Source organism: Crocodylus porosus, unplaced genomic scaffold (assembly GCF_001723895.1).
Source record: "Crocodylus porosus isolate Cpor-Errol unplaced genomic scaffold, CroPor_comp1, whole genome shotgun sequence".
NCBI lineage: Eukaryota > Metazoa > Chordata > Crocodylia > Crocodylidae > Crocodylus > Crocodylus porosus.
This window is the reverse complement of record NW_017728914.1, coordinates 28,962,523-28,981,907: the sequence shown is the minus strand read 5'-3', so window position 1 is coordinate 28,981,907 and position 19,385 is coordinate 28,962,523. Positions and strand designations below refer to the sequence as shown.

Genomic DNA, 19,385 nt, shown 5'->3' with positions numbered 1-19,385 from the left:
CAGTCGAGGGCTTTGCCAACATGGCTATGCCAGCAAAGAGAACTGGGGTATCATTACATATCACAGCAACCCGCAGTACTGCTCTGGGGCTTGCTCTTGGACATTCGCAGCACTACACCCTACCAGGCCAGGCACCGGAGTCGTTCCTGCACTGGGAAAACATCCTGGTTTGGCAACAGGTACCAATCAGCAAGGGTGGCCACTCAACTGATGCTAGACACAGTTGAACACTGCGAGTAGCCCAAGATGATACCATGTGCTTATCCATGTTCAGGGATGGGTCAGAAGCAGGAATTAAAAAGGGTAAAATTTAGAGTGTGACAAATCAGAGAGCTCTTCCTATGCCCTCCCCTCATCAGATGTGCTTGGTAAGATGATTGAAGTCACCCAAGTGGGACCAAAGAGTTGGAAAACAGAAGCTTACTGGAGAGCAAGGGAAGGACATTGCAGCAGCCTAGACATAAAAACCTGAGCGTTTTCACCGTTACCATCATTCCTCGGCTGTAGTTGATGAGCTTCAGAATCCGGAGCACCTGGAAACCTTTGAGCGTGCTCCAGGTCCAGTAGTATTTGGTGTTATTTTTGTTGATAGTATACGGGAGGTAAGCAAGGAGGAGAATGATAGCATTGAGTATGTTGTAGCCGCTCCTCCAGAAATTCAAGGGGTCCACATAAAACAGTATAAAAAACTCTGTGGTATAGATGGCCAGAATGATCACGTCTGCCAGCTGAAAAGGAAACAGTACACATTCAGAGCATGTCTTTGCTTGGCTTTTGGGAAGGCTGGTCCCTGTATCTCCTCTATAAGAATCACCTAAGGTGTGATGCGCTTCTCAGGAACGCAAATAATATCTGGTCACTTCAGACCAGATCCCCATTAACCTTGCAGACACGTAAGTAAATGTGAGGTGCATCTTCTGGGGTTCTGTGTTGCACTCAAGGCTGCTCCTGAAAAATAAGCCTTACCAATGCGTGCCCACTCTGGTTGCCTCAAACCTGGAAATATAGGGTCAGGTCAGCCACCCAACTTCTGCTCTCATCTCACAGTGAGTATCCTGGATCCTTGCCCCCTCCTCAATTCTGGGCGGTCTCCTCATTTGTTGCATAGGAAGCCTGGGTGGCTAAACATTAGCCATTGCAACACCTAAAGGGAGGCACCTACAAAGTAAAGTTGGAATTGGCCCTTAGTCCTTCCTGCCACTGAGCAAATGCGCCATGAGGAGTTGTCCTGTAACATCGGCAGGGCAGGGTGGCAGCTTACAGACAACCTGGTTCATAAGCAAAAGCCTCTGTGACTCAGTGAGTCCCTAAGGTGCCATCTTGCCCGCCTTCTGCCTGACTTCAGACTAATGCTGGTAAGTACTGCTGTGCCTTGTAGCATTGTGACATTCATTCAAATCTGAAAGCTTGTCATCATGGAAATGGGGGGGGGGCACAGTCCCTTAATTCCCTCCCAATAGACTTTGTTACACATTGCCAGAGGCCACCCTAAATCATTCCTTACCCTATGTCCCCCCTAGATAATGGTTCCCATGACTAACACTTCCACTTGTCCAGGACAATAAGGAAATGGACATTTGCCACAGTTACAATTACCACTGCAATAAAGCAAGCAGCAAATGCTAAAGCCCAGTAAATATTTCTGTAGCCCTGCTTCTGTAGCCTATGAAGATCTCCCCGTTCTCACAAGTGGGGACATGAAATGCAAAAAGAATGTAACCGCCCTTATATTCACCGGCTCCTTACCTCCAAAAATGTATGAGATTGAAACCTAATATTATAATCAGTCTCCATAGTTATGAATAGTGCATTGACCAAGACGGTGCTAATCATGATGACTCTGATCATGGGATTCTGCAGCAATTTGGATAAATACGCACAAAATTCTGCATCATGTCTCCTACCAAAAAAGAGGCAATAAAAGACAATAGAAATGACAATGGTTTCTAGGCCCATCAGGAGTTTAGCAAGTGGTGGGGCAGTTCTGCCTTCAGAAGAACAGGATCAGCACCTGGTGGGTTCAGCCACCTTTCAGTGTCCCATCATTGACTGGAATGAGCAAATCCTGTATTCTGAATAGGCCATGGGAAAACTGCAGATCGGGTAAAAATGAGCCCAAATGGTGCATCTGATTCAAACACTTCTACACAGGGGAAGAGCTAAATGTTGTCACTCAGTTTTTTCATGACAATAGGGGTAACTTTTATGTAATGAAATGGTGCAACCACTGGTGTCTATAGCAATTTCCATGTATTTTATTAAGGACTTTCCAGAAGTCAGTTTTAAAACATGCTAATAAAGTAAGAAACCTCCAGTTTTTCAAGGGGTTGGCTCTCACTGAAAGAGTGTCTGAAACTGGGGCTGCCTGAACTGAAATACTACATCAACTGGGACAAGGAAGAAATCAGAGAAGAGGAGGCAGAGCAGAAGTAGAGGAAAAAGGCCTGGCCACACTTGTTTCACTGAACCAACAGAAAGGACTGATGGGAGGGGCAGAGAGTTTCAGATAGTTACTGAAGTAATAGGTTTTCACGGGTTTCTGGGTGAAGAAAGAGAGTTCTGTAAGGATTTCTTTTGTGGGAAGTTGATATATGTTGCTTAAGAGTTTAATGGGCATAGTATGTTTTTGCATAGTTGTTTTTGCAATATGAAAGTTTGGTAAATCAAGGATGCTCAATATGTGAAGCTGTGGGTGTGACGAGCGTGTGTTTTTAAAAGAGCGGCTTGGTTTTTTTTAAGGGCCACACAAAAAAAGAAAGAAGAAAAATTCCCATCTGTATGTTTGCCCCATATGTGCTATGTACTTAATAGCCATGTTCAGTATTGGCTACATTTAATGAACTTTATAGTTGGTTTCCATTGCTAAGCTTTTAGCAGCAGTTCAAAGACAGACAATGTATTTAATGAGGTTTCCATGTATGCAAATTTAAAATGAGGAGCTCCCCCTCCCCCATGTTGATTGGGGGGCAAACCTTCATCCTGTATTTTAGTAAATACAGTAGTACATTATTGCAGGTTTGGTTTTGTCTTTAAATTCCAATTAAGTTCACTGAGTCCAATCCAAATCCCATTGAATTCAATGGAGGGAAACCCACCAACTCCAGTGATCCCTGGATCAGGTCCATGTTAAGTAGATTAAATAGTTCAATGATGCATATACAACTCAAACCAGATACGAGTATTTGACTGATTCCAGTCAAGCAGGACAAGCCAAATAACTTTCAAAGAGGAATGCCCTCAGAGAAAGAAACCAATATTTTTATTTTACAGTTTTCCCCACTAGTACTCGCACTGTCCTAAGTGCTGAGTTGGGGAAATCATTTGAAAGACAAATAAAGCAAAAACCATCCAGTGCTTCATTTAAATACATAGTCAAGGACAGTCTATCTTGTTAAAATTTTGCAGCGGTCGTCATTGGAAATTATCTAAACATACACTACAAAAATCCTCACCCTTCAATTTAAAACAAACATTGACCACATTCATTGCTCCAGTGACATCAACATTACCTACAAGAGCAATCTGGCTGCCTTAATTAAAACTTAAATCATCCATTTCTGATACTGGCACTTACTTAAATAGCGCAAACAGCGTGTGTTTCACTTTGACCTCAGATGTGGACTTAAAAGTTTCAACAGGCAACCTGAGGGCAAGTCCCCTCTTATGAAAAGATTCTGTAATCTCCATGGTCAGACTTGTAGATTTTTGTTTTCTCAAGTTAAGCCGTCTAGGAGGTCGTCCAGTTTCCTCTTAAGCAACTAAGAGGGCCCGAGACGGAGGGAGTGGAAGGGAACGCTCTATGGCAAAGGGCCGGAACAGGCCGGATTGCTTTATTGTGACATCACCACTTGGGAGGCACCGCCGGGTGCTGATGCGAGACCCAGAAGCAGCTGAGACAAAGCGCTTGACGAGGAAAAGCTATTAAGAAAAAAGACATTACAGCTAGGTAGCAATCATCATTTATTATTCACCAAATATACCAAACTGGATTAACATTGCCAAGTGGCCTAGGTACAAAATGTGGCTTTTGTTGAAAGGTATATACAAACCTAAATATTAATAGAAATGTTTTTAAGCCAGCAAAATGTCCTTGTTTCAATTTAAAGAGATTTACCCAAGGGCAAGTGAAGCTGGAAGCATCAGTTTTGTGCCTTGGGTCCGGTCTCTTAAGGTCATGTGATTTTAAAGACGACTGAAATGTTGGTGTAATAAAGAAAAAAAGCTCGTAACCCCATGGGCATAGCAAAAAGTGAGCCCAACGACCCTGTGGGCAGCCTGAAATAATCACTCTCTGAGATATAAACTTGCCCAGGCATCTCCATAGGGTGTTAGCTCCAAAGACCTGCTGTACGGCGAGACTGAATCGATACCTCGCCCAGCACAGAACTGTTCAACGTGAGGCGGGGATTAAAAAAGGCATTGATGGTCCATATACCCAAGCAGAGGTAAGTCGAGCTGAAGGACGTACCCTGGCGTGCCGGTTGCCACCTGTTACTCTCTAGGAGGGAAGGGCACGTCTGCAGCCATCCCTGAGAGGAGGCCCCCTTCTTACCTAGGCAAGGACAGAATCACCCTGCCCACAACCACATCGATGCTAGTGGATAGAGCCAGGTGTTGTGATGTGCACAGGCCCGATGGCTCCACCATACCATGGAGAACCAGAAGGCAGAAGCGAGACGCACATGGGCCGTTACCTAGCCCAATTTCACTGACCCAGTCAAGAGGAAAAAGGCAAACCCCAGCAGAAGGAGGGGAAAGCAGATAGTAACCCTTCATTATGTAAAATAACATGAGCAACGCAGACCAGACACTTTGCTGTCACGTATTATTTTCATCCCGACCACATGCCTTTCCAAGTCACAAGCGTTTGTAGGGGGCAGTGAAATTACATTCATTTTTACTGTTTATATTTTGTGGGGTGCCAAGATAGCAGAAGAAAGGCATTTTTACTGCTGGACACCTCCCAGGCCCCCTCTACAAGGCACAGAGCAACAAGTTTTGTTGAAATGTTCATTATCGAGAAATAAGGAAAACCTCTATGTCTATGCAAAAAGACATGCGTGTATTGGGGGAGAGGAGGTTAGTAGGACAGCAAAGCGCATCCCCAGCATCCAGTACAAGAGTGGTCCAACCCAAGCTGAACGCCTTGCTGAGTCTGGCTGTGCAATGCTGACGATGGCCAAGAACATTCTCCCGTCAAATTGCTCACTTGGCTTCATTCTTCATCATCTTGTCTCTTAAAAAAGCAACCTTCATCCCTACACACGGAAACAGCGATAGGCGAGAGCATACTTGTAATTATACATATTTGAGCTTTAAAGATAGCTTCTTTATTCCTGCTCCTGGAAAAGGCAAAAAGGGCAGAACTAATAACTAGCCGTCTACTGAACTTGAGGCAGCTCCCAGCGGATTTCAGGTGCCAATCACAGGGTGGGCAGCCATTTTTATGGGTGGAGTGCGACTGCCTCCCCACCTCTGATTGGCCAACAGGCCCCAGTAGCCCTGCTCCTCATTGCTGATTGGCTGCAAGGACCGTCTGTCATGCAGCCCCACCCCTTACCACCAACTGGTGACGAGGAAGAAGGGCCATAAGATGGACAGCCGTTACAACCAATCAGCAGTGGAGGGAGCAGCAGCCCCCCCTCATCTCTTCCCGCCCTGCCCTACCCCACCCCCAGTGGGCTGCACCACTGAGCCACAAGGGCTCCCAGAGGGAGCCAGCATTTTATTTTCAGTAAGTATTCTATTTTCTTTTCTTCTCAGGGAGCCCGCCAAAAGCACGGTGCCCACGCTTTTTCACAGATTTTCAGGAACCTGCCTGAAATCACGGTTTCTGCGAAAAATCACAAAAACGTGATTTCGGTAGGTCCTTACTAATGACCATGTGTTTCTGCTGCTGTTACTGCAATACAGCACGTGCTCTGTTATCACGCACTCTCGTGATCTCCAGAGACACTACAGCTTTTCAGTAGATTTAGCCCTTATCAAATAACTGCAGGCAGGCATTATGGGGTTGCTGCCATGTTTCATCTAGAAACTAACTTTATCACTGTTCAAATGCTATAAATTAAAGGGCCCAATTCTGCAGAGTATTTCCTCTGAGTAGCACTGATTAGAAGCAAGGAACACATGTCAGCGGTATAAATGCAACTCAGTTACATTTACAGATGCAGTTACATTAGTCTTGTTTTGGTTTTTAACCTAGGGTTAAGTAATCATCAATTAACTCAGTCAATATGTTGATACATACTAATTTGGACCCTCCATAAATATTTGTTCCAGGAGAAAGGTAGTTTTGGCTGCCTTTAAAATGCAGCTTAGAGTAAACCGCATATGTTTGTGTCCTGGAACAAACAACTGTGGCATGTTAAATCCAGCATGTACAAAGTGCTAACTAAACGGAGTCAGTTTGCAATCCTCTAGCTCAAGCTTAAAAATGCCAGCACAGATGCATAAACCAAGCCAAGGCTGTGGAATTTTGAAAGAATCAAACTTTGAAGCAAATTATGTTTGGTTTAATTAGAATCCGCGCTCTGGAAAAGCAAATTTTAACAGCAGAAAATGGTGGCAGGAGGAAACGAACAGGCAGATTACCCAACACAGACGCAAAGTTGGAGTACCTACATCTTAAACAGGAGTCTTCATTAAAAGGAATTATGTTTCGTCACCAAAATATGGAGGCTTTCTGAATATGAATAGAGGCACTGGAAGCTTAAAACATCCTTATTCTATAGATTTTTCAGGTATTATGGAGGCTATTGGAAATGGTTGAGTTAGTAACATTCCCTTTCCTAATTCAACCCTGCTTCGTACAGCAGATGGCTCTTCAGTTTAGCAGACAAAAGTATAAGCCACAATTGCTCAACACTGAAGGGAAGACATAAGATGTACAGTTTTAGCAATGAGGCCTTTAAGTCCACTAGAACAACCTACATTGGGTCACAGCAGATTCTTAAGTTACTTGGGATCTTTAGCTGAAGCTTCTCCAGGACAGATACTTGATTCAATTAGAAATCATCACAGAATTTGTTTTGCTATCAAGATGCCAAAAAATCTGCATGGCATCTCATGATCTTTCCTCTTCAACTGACCAACAGACAAAATGCAACAGCCACCAGTGCATATGCCCCAACCCTTGATACAATGCCCAAACAGAATTAAAATTCTATGCTAAATTCAACCAGCTCCCGTCATCTCTCCCCAAGGAAGGTAAGACCCTGAGCTATGGAAAGAAAGACTTGAAAGGGACAGAGTGGGCACAACACTGAAGAAACTATGCATGTTGTGGCTGTCTGCAAAATGTTGAATCTCTTTGTGCAAGAGAGATTCACATTTTTGCAGACAGCCATGACACGCATAGTTTCTCCAGCACAACCAAAGCTATCTATAGGCCACCACACAAGGAGCCACTCTCTGAGGTCCAAGAATGGTACAGCATTCTTTAAAAGCAGCTCCACCATCAACATACTGTGAAAGCAGCACTTTCAAGAGCTCCTGACCCAAATTCAAAGACAATACCATCAATGTCGCTCCACAGCACTCCTTTATGGACTACCTTGCAGACCTGCCAACTTACCAAGACGCTTTGAAAGCCATTAAGCAGATGAAGAACAAACAACTGGAATACCAGCTGAAATGTATAAGTTAAAAAAAAAAAAAAAAAGCTCTCTTACCAACTACACATCATTATGAAAATTTGGAAACATGAGCAGATTCCCAGTGACCTGAAAGATGCCAGAATAATTACTATATTCAAGTAAGGAGGTAGATCAGATTGCAGCAGTAATTATGATATTGCATCCTGCCCATAGCTGGGAGGAGCCTCACCTGAATTCTCCTCAATAAACTCACTTTCCTTGCTGTGAAGATACTACCCAAATACCAATATGGTACTCAAAAGTACAATACATACAATATTTGTTAACAGACAGCTACAAAATGAGTGTTGCAAGTGACACTAAGATCTTTATATGGCTTTCATTGACTATGGCCTTTGATTCAATCAACAGAAAGGCCCTATGGAAGATCCTGATGAAATCTGGATGCCCGCCAAAATTTGTCCCAGTATCAGTCTTCTTCACAGGGACAAGACAACCATCCTAAGCAGTGGCTTAGAAACAGACCCTTTTGCCATTAAAACTGAAGTCAAACAAGGATGTTCAACTGCACCAATACTCTTTTCCATCTATAGCACAGCTATTCCACATTTCATTGCTGATAGATTTCCATCTGGAGTCACATCCAGTATTGCATGGACAGGAATCTCTAACATCAACCAGTTATGTTCCAAATCCAAGATAACCAACACTTCCGTTACTTATTTTCAATACACTAATGACTGCGTCATCTGTTCCCACTCAACTGAAGAGCTCAAGGTATTTCTTGATTTCTTCTAAGAAGCATATAAAATGCTTGGACTCTCTGGCAACTTCACAACAAAAGATACTTTACTAACCCACTCCAAACCAACTAGTTGCCCCTCCCCATGTTACAATTAGAGGGCAATTCTTGGAGGATGTTGAGCATTTCCCCTACCGGAGTAGCCACCTTTCCCCAAAAAGTAAAGAAACTACACTCATAGAAATCATAGAGAAGGCTGGAAGGGACTTTTATAAGTCATCTAGTTCAGCTTCCTGCCTGAGACAGGATCATCCCTAACCAAACCATCCTATACAAATCCATAATCTCTAACCTCTTAGTAAAAGTGCCATCAGCCCTGACACAACACAAGACATAACACTAGATAAAATCTACCAGTGCTGCTTTTGGACTTCTCTAAAATTGTGGCTTTGATGATCATGACTTCAGGACCCAAATCAAGCTTATCATCCCTAGCTTGTTATGTGGGCATGAACCGTGGATGACAGATGTGAAAGCTTTGGAACATTACCATCAGCAATATCTTTGGAAAATCCTCCAATGGAAGGACAGAAGAACGAATGCCAGTGTTCTGGCTCAAGCAAACAACAACAGCATTGAAGCCAAGTTTATAGGGTACCAGCTCCATCGGACAGGACATGTCATAAGGTTGCCTGACAACCAGCTCCCAAGACAGGCCCTATACTCCTACTTCAGCAATGGTCACCTCTCTAGCGGTGTGCAAAAGAAGAGATTCAAGAACACGCTGAAGGTAAATCTGAAACAATGCAACATTAATATCAATACCTGGAAGACTCAAGCACCGAATCATCCCCAGTGGCATGATGTACAACAAGGCATCAATCACTTCATGCACATTCACCTCATTATGAAAGCAGATAAGAGGAGAGACACAAAGGGAAAGAGCTTTAACTCAACATGACTGAGATCCACTCCTTCCTTCTGCAGCTATTTTCCACATCTGCAGTCAAATATGCAGCATGAGGATCTTGGATCAGCCTCCTCAGTCATCTCCAGACTCAATGATGACATCTCCATTTACTGGAAGACTGTCAGCCTTGTATCAAGGGACTGCCAATGAGGATGAGGAGTTTGACCCTGAAATCACCTGGTGAGATTCTTTGGCCTGTGCTGTGTGGGACATAAGACTACGTGATCACAGTGGTCCCTTTCTTGCCTCAGAAATCCATAAATCTATATTCTGAAGATATTTCAAATAGTGTCAGCTACAATAGCTTCATCTCTGCCACTTGGAATCACCTAAGATGCTTTAGGCATCACTGGACACATTTACACACGCAGTTAATGTGACTGAATATACTCTGGCTCCATTTGAGCCAGAGTAAACTAATCCTAATGTCACCATCTACACGGACGTTTAAGCACGGTACTTTACTGTGCTGCCAGACACCACTTGTATCTGGCAGGACGGCAGCACAGTAAATTAGTCTACTGAGCCCTAATTGCCACACGTATATAGACAGTGATACTTTACTGCACAGCAAATTAGTCTGCTGCACAGTAAAGCGTCTCATGTAGACAAGCCCACTATGAAATAAGGAATGTGTCACAGTAAATTAAAAGATATTATAGCAACTCTAATTAGAAACAGAAAGTGAAAGAACTGATTCCAAGCGATTCTCTGTTTGCAGATGTGGCTTTGATTGCCCACAGTGAATCTTTCCTGCAAAATCTCTTGGGCAGATTTTCTGAATCATGCAAGAGCTTTAGGATGGCAAATAGTCTCAAGAAGACTGTGATCACATACCTAGGGGTGAAAGAACCAATACCAGACATCACTCTGGAGGATAAATCTCTTTGTCTTGTTAACAGTTTTTTGCTACGTGGGTTCTACAATCAGCAGAAATTTTGACCTTCAGACTGAACTAACAACTGGAAAAGCAGCTAAGAATTTCAGGCTATTACAGAAACATGTGTGGAAAAACAGCAAACTATCAGCTAAGGTGAAGATATGAGCCTACAAGGCTTGTGTACTGTCATCCATGCTTTATGGTTCAGAAACGTGGACTACATATATGCAATGCTAAGCTATGTGGAACCACTTCCACATGAGATGCCCGTGTAAGATCCCGAAAATAAAGCAGAAAGATAGAATATCAAACACAGACATGCTGGAGGGCACAGAACTGACACACTTAGAAACCACTGTCAAGAAGAAAAGGTTGCAATGGACCAGCCGCATCAGGAGACTGGGAAGAGACTATCCCGATGAATATTTTATATAGTGAGATTTGAGATAGCTCTAGAAAGCGGGGTCACCCTCTGTGGTAGTACCATGTGTGCAAAAATGATGAGGTTGTTCAACATCAACATAGAAAGCCAAGAGGAGCGCACAGAATCCCATCCAATCTTGAAGGAGTGTGCGGCATTGGGTGCAGCTCAACATAAAGCAGCTTTGATCCAGAGGATGGAAGCAAAGCCAGAAAGAAAACAGTGTGTTGTAAAGTTGGACTCCAACTCAGACAACTTATGGATCTGAGACTTATAAGAAGCTGTGTCGCTCTCAAGTTGGGCTTGTCAGCCACAAGACGATGCATCCGGCATCTGACTAGACCTCTTCCGCATGCGCCATGACCCAGACGATTCACGGTTGCTTACTAGAATTAGGAGGGGCTTTTTCCCCTAATGTGAGTAAAGTCACTTAGGGCTAGAAAAGTTTGGTGCTGGAGATGGATATGGAAATTCTAGCATAGTTCTTCCAACCTGTGCTGCTCCCACTGATTCACTCAAGTAAAACACCAACTTTTCAATGTCGATACCTACATTCTGCCTATGCTGCAGCCAAGTAACAGTGAAGATTATGAAGCAAGGAAAAGGATAGCAAAAACTCTGCCAAGATTGTGTTGGACACCACCTCACCACCTACATATGAAAAGTTTGGACTTTAACATATACATGGCATGCTTCCAGGGTAAAGGACTTACCTCTGATCTTATATACTTTATATGCCCAGATCTGGTCACATCCCTTCAAATTCGCTTCTTTCCTCCTCCTGTTTTGTCCCTCTCATTCTACTTGGTCTTTTGTTAAAAAGCTGTTTTTCTTTGCACACAGATTCTGTAATAAGAATTTGTTTCTGTTGCTTCCCTTTTATTGTTTACCTGAATGCAATATTATGTAATGTGGGAGGAAACATTCACACGTGCAGAGCAAGTGGGAAATACCAAGTGCTTTTAGCATTGTTGGCTACCATGAGGGTAACACTGTAGTGGCAGAAGCCAGCATTCCTGCAGGCAGTCCAGTGACTTTAATTCCCCTTTAATTACTTTTCCAGATTCAATGCAAGTTTTGCACTGTTTCCTGAACAGTTCACCAAGGGCTTTCATCTTTTGGGATAGTCAAAAACTTATTTCCGACTGTCCTGTGCAAACCAGAGATTTCACTGGTAATTGAGATCAGGTTTAAATTAATCCATATGCCAGGGAGTTATCTTCCAGCAATACAGCTGCTTAGTGACAGGTTATCCAAACACTACATCATAATGAACCTGGAATCAATAACAAACACTCCAATAAAGTATTTATCCTGGTAGCTGCTGGTCATGAGCTGAACTGTGTAATACGTAGGGAGAGAAAGAAGTGCCATTCTAAGTTGAGCTGTGATCCTAAAAGCTAAGCAGAGAAAGTACCGATCAGTGCCAGTTTGTGAAACCATAAACATAAAAAATTAGGACACTGCACAGAGGGTATTTTTTATTTGCTTGCCTCTTTCGACTCATCAGCACCATCCAATCTAATCATAGGTGTGATTATGGCTGTAGAGATAGATGTCTTTTAGATGAGATTTAAAACTCTGGCCTGGGCCACTTCAATCATCAAGGATCCAATATTTTTCACAAGAGAAGGAGCATCAGACCACATCTGCTGGCCTGTAACCAACACATATAATGAAATTCTGTCCATATGAATTTCCCATGTAGATTTAATGGAACTCGGTACTGCTCATATCCTTAGGTAGTGCTGCTGTACTCTGTACTCAGTTGCTATTCTCCAACCAAGAATTCAGGGATGAGCAACGTGACTGCTTCTGCCCTCTTTCAGTACCAACATACATTCTCTCTGTATGCAAATAGCGTGTACACGTGCACGCACACACACACACACACACACACACACACACACACACACAGAGGAAGGTTTTAAGAGAGACGGACAGAACCTGCACACATGGTGGACTACAGCTTTTCAACAGTTAGGACACGGCCAAGATTCCATTGCCACTTGCTTTGCAGAACGCAGCTAGTTCATTATAAAAACTAACAGTGTTGGTGAAGGGAGTGTGAGGGGTTCGACAGGTTTGGGATGCAATACAAAAATGCTAAGAATTCTGTCAAAGCCTAAAAATGGTCCTTCTCTAATGAAAAAGTAAACCAAACCCCAAGAGAATGTCATTGCCTTTTGTGCTGAACAATGCAGGTATCCAGCAAAAGCAGGAAAGGAAAGCAGCCAATAGCAACTTAATAAAAAAATATATATATAGCAGGCTGGAGGAAAGAGTATTGCCTCTGAGTCAGAGGTGAAATCTTGGCCCCACTGAAGTCAATGATAAAACTCATTATAACTCCAGTGAAGCCAGGATTTCACCCTAAGATTGTCTCTGAAGTCAAAAGTCTTTACATAAAAAAGGGAAATGATTTCCGCTGCTAGTTCAATGATAGCTTAATAATGTATTTGTTACAGCTCTCCTTGCTGAGGGAATCTCACAGCACTTTGATATATGCAGAAAGTTAATAGGCAGCAAAGAAAAACCTCTGTCAAAAAGTTGCACTGAATTAAAAACATTTCCAATGTAATACTCACCTTTCATGACAATTTATTTTGCCTGGTTTCTATTACTATGCAACAGACCTCAAAAATAACAACACAGTACAGCATGATACCACTAACCAACATCCCAAGGGATAATATTGTGGCGAATTTTTTCCTAACATGATGTAGAAATTAATGTTTTAAACATAAGACCCTAAATACAATTTAGGTCAAAGCCAAAGAATTTTGTCACGTACACGTATATACACAACTATGCAGAAACAAATTAGAGAGGTATTTTGATTTTCTTGTTTTTATTCAAAGTATTTGCATAATAGATCATTTTCTAAACATGCTCCCCCATCTCTTTTCAGAGCTTATTAGAGAGACTGTCAAACTTTTAGGCTTGACCGTTCATTTATCCATGGTTGACACAATACACCAATTAAGGTTTGGGGGAAAATTCTTTGTTGCAATGATCATTTAAAAATCATGTCCAAGAAATCCTTTGCTTCCTACAGGCAAAGTCAGACCGTTTGTAGAGAGACTGGTATTTGAGCACGTAAAACTAGAATTGACTCACTTCTAAGTTTTAACCCTATATCCCAGGGATGGTCACTAAAAGTAACTCTTAGCCTTAAGATCCTACAAAATTACTTACTGTTGTCTATCAGCGTATGACTCTGAATTAGTTAAGGATGCATTATTCATTTCTTAAAAGTTTAATGATTGGAATATTTCTGTATTAGCTACTGGCAGTGCCTCCAAAATTATCAGGAAGACCAAAAATCCAACAAGTACACCAAATATTGCTTTAGCAATCATTCAGTGTAGATCTAGTTTTCTAGTTATAAACTGTGCCTCTGGTGTCATCATAATAAATGCCTAGATGCAGGGGTGGAAGGTGCCAATCTTTCTTTAGGTATTATCTTTAGGTTTGATGCTGCAGGCTAGGTATACATAGTAACAGGACTACAAAGAAGAAGCCTGTCCCTGCAGTATTTGCTTGGGCAGAAATCCCACTGCTGTCCATGGGAATCCAATCTAAGCCAGTATCACAGAAGAAGACCAAGTCTTTACAATCTGGGGTCACTGTAAGGAATGGTTTTCTACCCACTTGGCAAGTCATGGAGGCCTTGGAATTAGATTAAAAAACAAATTACTGTGACTGTAAGAAAATGGGTAACCAGAACTTTCAGACTAATACGACTTCATAGAAAAATCTAATGTGGCCTCTACTGCTGACAGGACTGACTGGTGTTACAGAAGCCGCTCACTACTTCTGCAGGCTCTAATGAAACACGAAAATGTCATAACAAGGTAAAGGCACAATCCCGTAAAATGCTGAGCACCTGACCCGCCAGTTCAGCAAAGCACTGAAACCCATACTTACCATAAGTACAGGGATGCTCCCAGAGCATATATGTAAAGTGACTTATGTGCTTACACAGTTTGCTGGATCAGGGCCAAGGTGACTGAGCCATTCACAGGATCAAGCCCTGTATGTACAGCTAAGAAGGGGGTTGGTTCTCAAAAGCATCTCACTGTTGTGGTTCTCTGCATGCAAAAGTATAGGGACAGAGGAGGAAATAAGTCACCCAAATGCCCTGCTTGGCTGGGCACCAGGAACAGGATCCATTCGCCTGGCAGCAACCCCAGGCTCACTCTGGTAGAGCTGCTGCATTACTAGGTGAGATTACTGTGGACTTGGGGAATACTCATAATTCTGGCCAGGCTCCAAGTTTCCTTCTGGCTTTCATGTCTTGTAGGATAATGGTAACTTGCATTCCTGGGTTTGGTGTTTAATGTTAAAACGCTCTTTTAATTTCTAAGAAGGGGCTGTTGAAAATAAAGCTGGTTTTTTATCAGCTACATGGGACGTGTAACCAACACAGGGATTTGTATCTCAAGAGGCACAAGGGACGGACCCAGTGGAGAATGTAGATCACCGCACTGACCAAGCAATATTGTTTAGCTATCAAGTGTTTTCAAAGCAATAGCATTTTTACAAGGTTTTCCATATTCAGTTACTACACAGAAGCAGCCGCCTTGTCAATGAACTGCGCCAGCTTCACGTCTCTTTTGGTCAGTCCCCCACAGTCATGGGAAATGAGAGTTATCTGAACCTGTAAAAAAGAGGAAAGGAAAGGGATTACTATTCACATTCCAATCTCCTCTCTGCAGACTGATCAGAATTCAGTGGGAAATGCTGTCTATGCCTCAAGGGGAGGGGGTGCCTCTGTAATGAATTAGGCTAGAAAAAATCCTCTGAGTAGACAGCGAATCTCTCTGGTTGTCCAGGGACTGAGACATCCTAGGTGAGCAGGCTTAGCCAAATCTGGAGAGTAACCAAAGAGAGCCCCTTCACAAAGCAGAGAAGTAATTTAGGCTTTGCATTCTTGGGTTTCATCCAAGGAGAAGTGTCTGATTAAATTACTCACTCTTCACATTTAAATTCCACGTATTGGTTTCACAAAGAATTTGGGCCAACAACCAAGTTGCAAAACAGTCAATTCAGTGACTTGAGTGTTATGTTAAAAAGCATGCTCCTAAAGGTGAAGCAACTGGTGAGCTCTTGGCAGTCTTGGAAGCCTGGGAAGTCTTCACAAGTGAGATGTGAGCACTTTGTGCAATCAGCTCTTAACACAGGGCTGTCCAACCGCTAAGTGGCCAGGGGCCACATACCATGCAGCAGGGGCCGCACCTGCACAAGCCCTATGAGATGCCACACAGGCGGCTTCCCTCCTCTCCCCACAGCTCCCTGGCCACAGGCTCCCCAAGCACTGCAGGTTGTGCCAGGCAGCCACCGGAGGTCAGGGCAGAAAGCAAAAGCTGGAGAAAGGAGAGAAAGCCTGGAGACTGCTGGCTGTCACTGCAGCAAGAGAACTGTGGGGAGTGGTGGCCAGATGGGAGCCTGGGAGGTGGGGGGATACACAGATTAACCCATAATGGGCTGGAAGTCATTAGAAACTTCTTTCTTTTTCTGAGATCAGACCACACCAATGCTGGTCAGTCTCACCTTAAAGCACAACTACAGTACTCTGTCCTAGCTGAAAACAAGCAATGCTGTCTACGTATAGTTATAGAAGTCCTCCCTCTTTCTATTTAAGTGTGCTTACAACATATTTATCAATGAGGGAAATTAAAAAAGGGCTTAATTAACCACAGTTATTGGAAAATAAAGGGAAGGCAATCATTTCCTACAGTGCAGGATCTTTTGAGGGTCTCTCTATACCCTCACATTTGGTCTCAAGAGGCCCCTGTCAATTAGGTATATATTAAAAAGCATTTTTGTCAGTTGCCATGGTGAATGACGGGGACCACTGTATTCAAAATGTAAGTGTCAAGGCAAGTTGCCAGGCTTGTACTTAGACACCTAAGTGGCCTGATTTTTCTGAAGCTCCACGCACCCAGCAACTTCCTTGGAGGCAAAGGTGAGCAGGAGAGTGTTCACCAGTCTTGAAAGTCAGAGCATTTATTTAAATGGCCAAAACATGTATTTGCAGCCTAACTTTAAGATCCTGCTTCTAAACATCTTGATCAGAGAGATTCAGAGACTTCTCCAAGCCACATGGCCAGGAATAAAGGATCTGAGAGAGGAACCCTGATGTCCCAGCCCTCATTGCCCACTTCTAACTGACAGAGAATCTCTTCATGCTATAGAACCCACAACTTTAAAGGTAGGAAGCACTTGCAGTTTGGACACACTGCCCACGGGTTTAATGTTAATTCCATTATCATAATGGAAACAGCAGTTATCACTGGATGGCTGTGCTTATAGAATAAATTCAAGCTGCTGATTTATTTTGCCCCTCCCTGGGGCTGCGTCTTTGCTGCAAGCATTCTTCTACAGTCTCCAGGACCTATTCTCCTCTGCTGTACAGAAGCTGCACAGGATAAATGGCAAGGAAAGGAGTGTTCTGTAAGACGAACTAGTCTAGTAAATTTACAAAGGTAACTGAAATGATTCTCTGTACTACCTTACTGTACACATTAAACCATTCAGGATGATGATTCATCTTTTCTGCCTGCAGAGCAACTCGTGTCATAAATCCAAAAGCCTAGGATAAAAAGAACAAAAAGAAAGTCAGTCTTCTTCATCTGTCAGTTGTTCAAACTGGGCTGAAGTTACTGTCATAAGTCTGAATAAATGTGTTCCAACACCTCAAGGATTTTAATGACCAGAGGGGGCACAAACTACTCCCCCAGTGCTTTATCTCCATCCCTTTGAGCTGAAGAAGTTAGTCGTCTTTTGGTGCTTCCCCGCCAAAGCAATTCCTTCCTTTGGACTGCCCTCTTCAGCTCTCCCTTGCTATGCCAGAGACATGTCTCCTGGTTTCCTCTTGGAGTCCATGCTCCAGGAACGCACACCCATAGCACCACAGCTTCCTCCTGCCAACGGTCACAGTCCTATCAACACTGTGACACTTATTCCAAGCTTGGTTCCCTCTTACCAGCATTACCTAAGCAAACCTTAAGAACAAACAAAATATTCTGTTGAATAAGAATCACATTCAGATGCACAGGCTGTAAAACTAATCTAGCAAAAATCATACCGCCCTTCTATCTTCCATCCCACCCTGCCCAACTGCTCAGCTCCCCAGGGGGTACTGATACCTCTGCAACCCAGGGCATTTCCTGAACAGTGGCAGTCCACACACTTTTAATCTACTACTCCTGCATGGGAACCCCTGTAATCAGAAATAGCAGGAGAGAAGAAGGGACCAGTAGACTACATCCTAGAAAGGGAATGAGACACCAGAAGAGGAAGCCAGGAGCCCCATGGAACAAGAAGTATTCACAATGTTTTAGATTAAGGGTAGAGATTAGTGGGCAAAGGAAGTTCAAAAGGAAGGTAACTACTAGGTTTAAACCAAGCTGGCAACTTGAGAGATACAATACAAAACCTCCCAGTCGCAGATTTCACAAGAGAGTCTACCACGCAACCTGGCTTTTGTAATGAATTATATGTTTGTGTGAAAAAGTCCCCCGCTTGCAGGTTTCTGCCAAAAGATACAGCATTGTGCCACAGCACAGGCCAATACATCACAGCACCAAGCGTGTACAGCCTTGCATAGTAAGAACCAGGAAAGAAGGCCTGGCCTGAGCAGAACCTGGATTCCCGAACAGTATGTGTTCAGATGTCACTAGCATGGGGGAGTTGGCACAAGCTGAAGGGCCAAAGGAGAAGGCGCTACCTTGTTTGTTGTTCTGGAATTACAATAACCAGGGGGAAGATAGCTGCCAATGTCTAGAGCTCACAACACCAAAGCAGCGAAGTGTGGGAAGAGGACACTGGCAATCCCTTTTTCAAACCTGACTGCCTTCCTGAAGGGGATGTGATGGCTTTCCTGCTGCTATGAGAGCTCTGTGCCTCAGTGGATACTGGCAAATTATCCCACCTAAACTGACTTATCCTTGGACTCAGCTGATGAGCAATTATTTCACTGTTAGCATACAAAAGGCATCTCAAGCATTCACCAGGCAGCCCTAACCCCTACCAGATCTCCGACCTCCCTGCCACCAGCCATTTCAAATTATGCAAAGCATTCACTGCGCTTTACTATCAGTTGAGCAAGGCTGTTTCCCAGGAACAGAGACCACTTCCAGTATCATGTCCAAGTGAAACTATTTTTGGGAGAGGGCTGGGGTGAAGAGATGGTGGTGTTGCTTCTACTCTTCATAAGTATTGGGTTTAAATGAGAAAATAATACATTTCCCATTTCCCCACCCTAACGCTCTGCACTGCACACTCCTTCAGGACACAGGCTAAAGGAAAAACTGTAAGAGGTCCTTGGCAAAAATGTGCAGCAAATACTTACATTATATAAAGAAACCTAGGGTGTCCATGTACATCAAGACCGCAATCATACCATGGGCCAATACAGACCTGCACAAAGCCCTGGGGAAGTTGACGGGCTTGGTAAACGTAAGGGTCCAAGCAGGAAGGATCAGGACTGAAATAAACACTGTAGAACAAGACTCCTCTTCCCATATATAATCTGGTTTGTATTAAAATACTTGCCTTAAGTTAGTATCTCAACATGAAACCTACCTGCTTAGGTAGTTTTTAGTGCTAATTTATAAAAGAGGCTGTATATGATCCACCTTCCATCAAGCAACAGCCATTTCAAACAAACATGTGGTCAATAAATAACATATAATGGTTGATAATAGTTTCAGCCTTTTTTCCTCTCACAAATTACAAACCTTTTAAGCAAAAGGATCAGTGCCTGG

The 19,385-nt window shown here is 43.1% G+C and overlaps 2 protein-coding genes and 2 long non-coding RNA genes across 9 annotated transcripts in view; 1 reads left to right on the top strand and 3 right to left on the bottom strand.

Moving 5' to 3' along the window:
• Window positions 1-3,774, bottom strand: part of CATSPER3 (cation channel sperm associated 3) — a 33,384-nt gene extending 29,610 nt beyond the window's left edge. For all 4 annotated transcript variants that reach the window (XR_002101136.1, XM_019535104.1, XM_019535103.1 and 1 more), the window contains exons 1-3: window positions 3,575-3,774; window positions 1,747-1,900; window positions 489-728 (exon numbers count right to left, since the gene is read on the bottom strand). Coding sequence is in view for 3 of the 4 variants with exons in the window: in XM_019535104.1 (XP_019390649.1) it covers window positions 489-728; window positions 1,747-1,900; window positions 3,575-3,687 (507 nt within the window). In the remaining variant the exon portion in view is untranslated. The remainder of the gene's footprint in view (window positions 1-488; window positions 729-1,746; window positions 1,901-3,574) is intronic.
• Window positions 3,685-5,647, top strand: LOC109310104. The gene is made up of 2 exons (XR_002101137.1): window positions 3,685-3,782; window positions 5,109-5,647. It is a non-coding gene; the product is annotated as an uncharacterized LOC109310104 (long non-coding RNA).
• LOC109310105 lies at window positions 4,631-12,576 on the bottom strand. Its single transcript, XR_002101138.1, has 2 exons — window positions 11,325-12,576; window positions 4,631-5,258 (listed from the first exon to the last, which is right to left on the bottom strand). It is a non-coding gene; the product is annotated as an uncharacterized LOC109310105 (long non-coding RNA).
• Window positions 12,577-13,442: 866 nt separating this feature from the next.
• Window positions 13,443-19,385, bottom strand: part of PCBD2 (pterin-4 alpha-carbinolamine dehydratase 2) — a 30,665-nt gene continuing 24,722 nt past the window's right edge. For all 3 annotated transcript variants that reach the window (XM_019535106.1, XM_019535108.1, XM_019535109.1), the window contains 2 exons: window positions 17,129-17,209; window positions 13,443-15,274 (listed from right to left, as the gene is read on the bottom strand). In XM_019535106.1, the coding sequence (XP_019390651.1) occupies window positions 15,179-15,274; window positions 17,129-17,209 (177 nt within the window). In that variant the 3' untranslated portion in view covers window positions 13,443-15,178. The remainder of the gene's footprint in view (window positions 15,275-17,128; window positions 17,210-19,385) is intronic.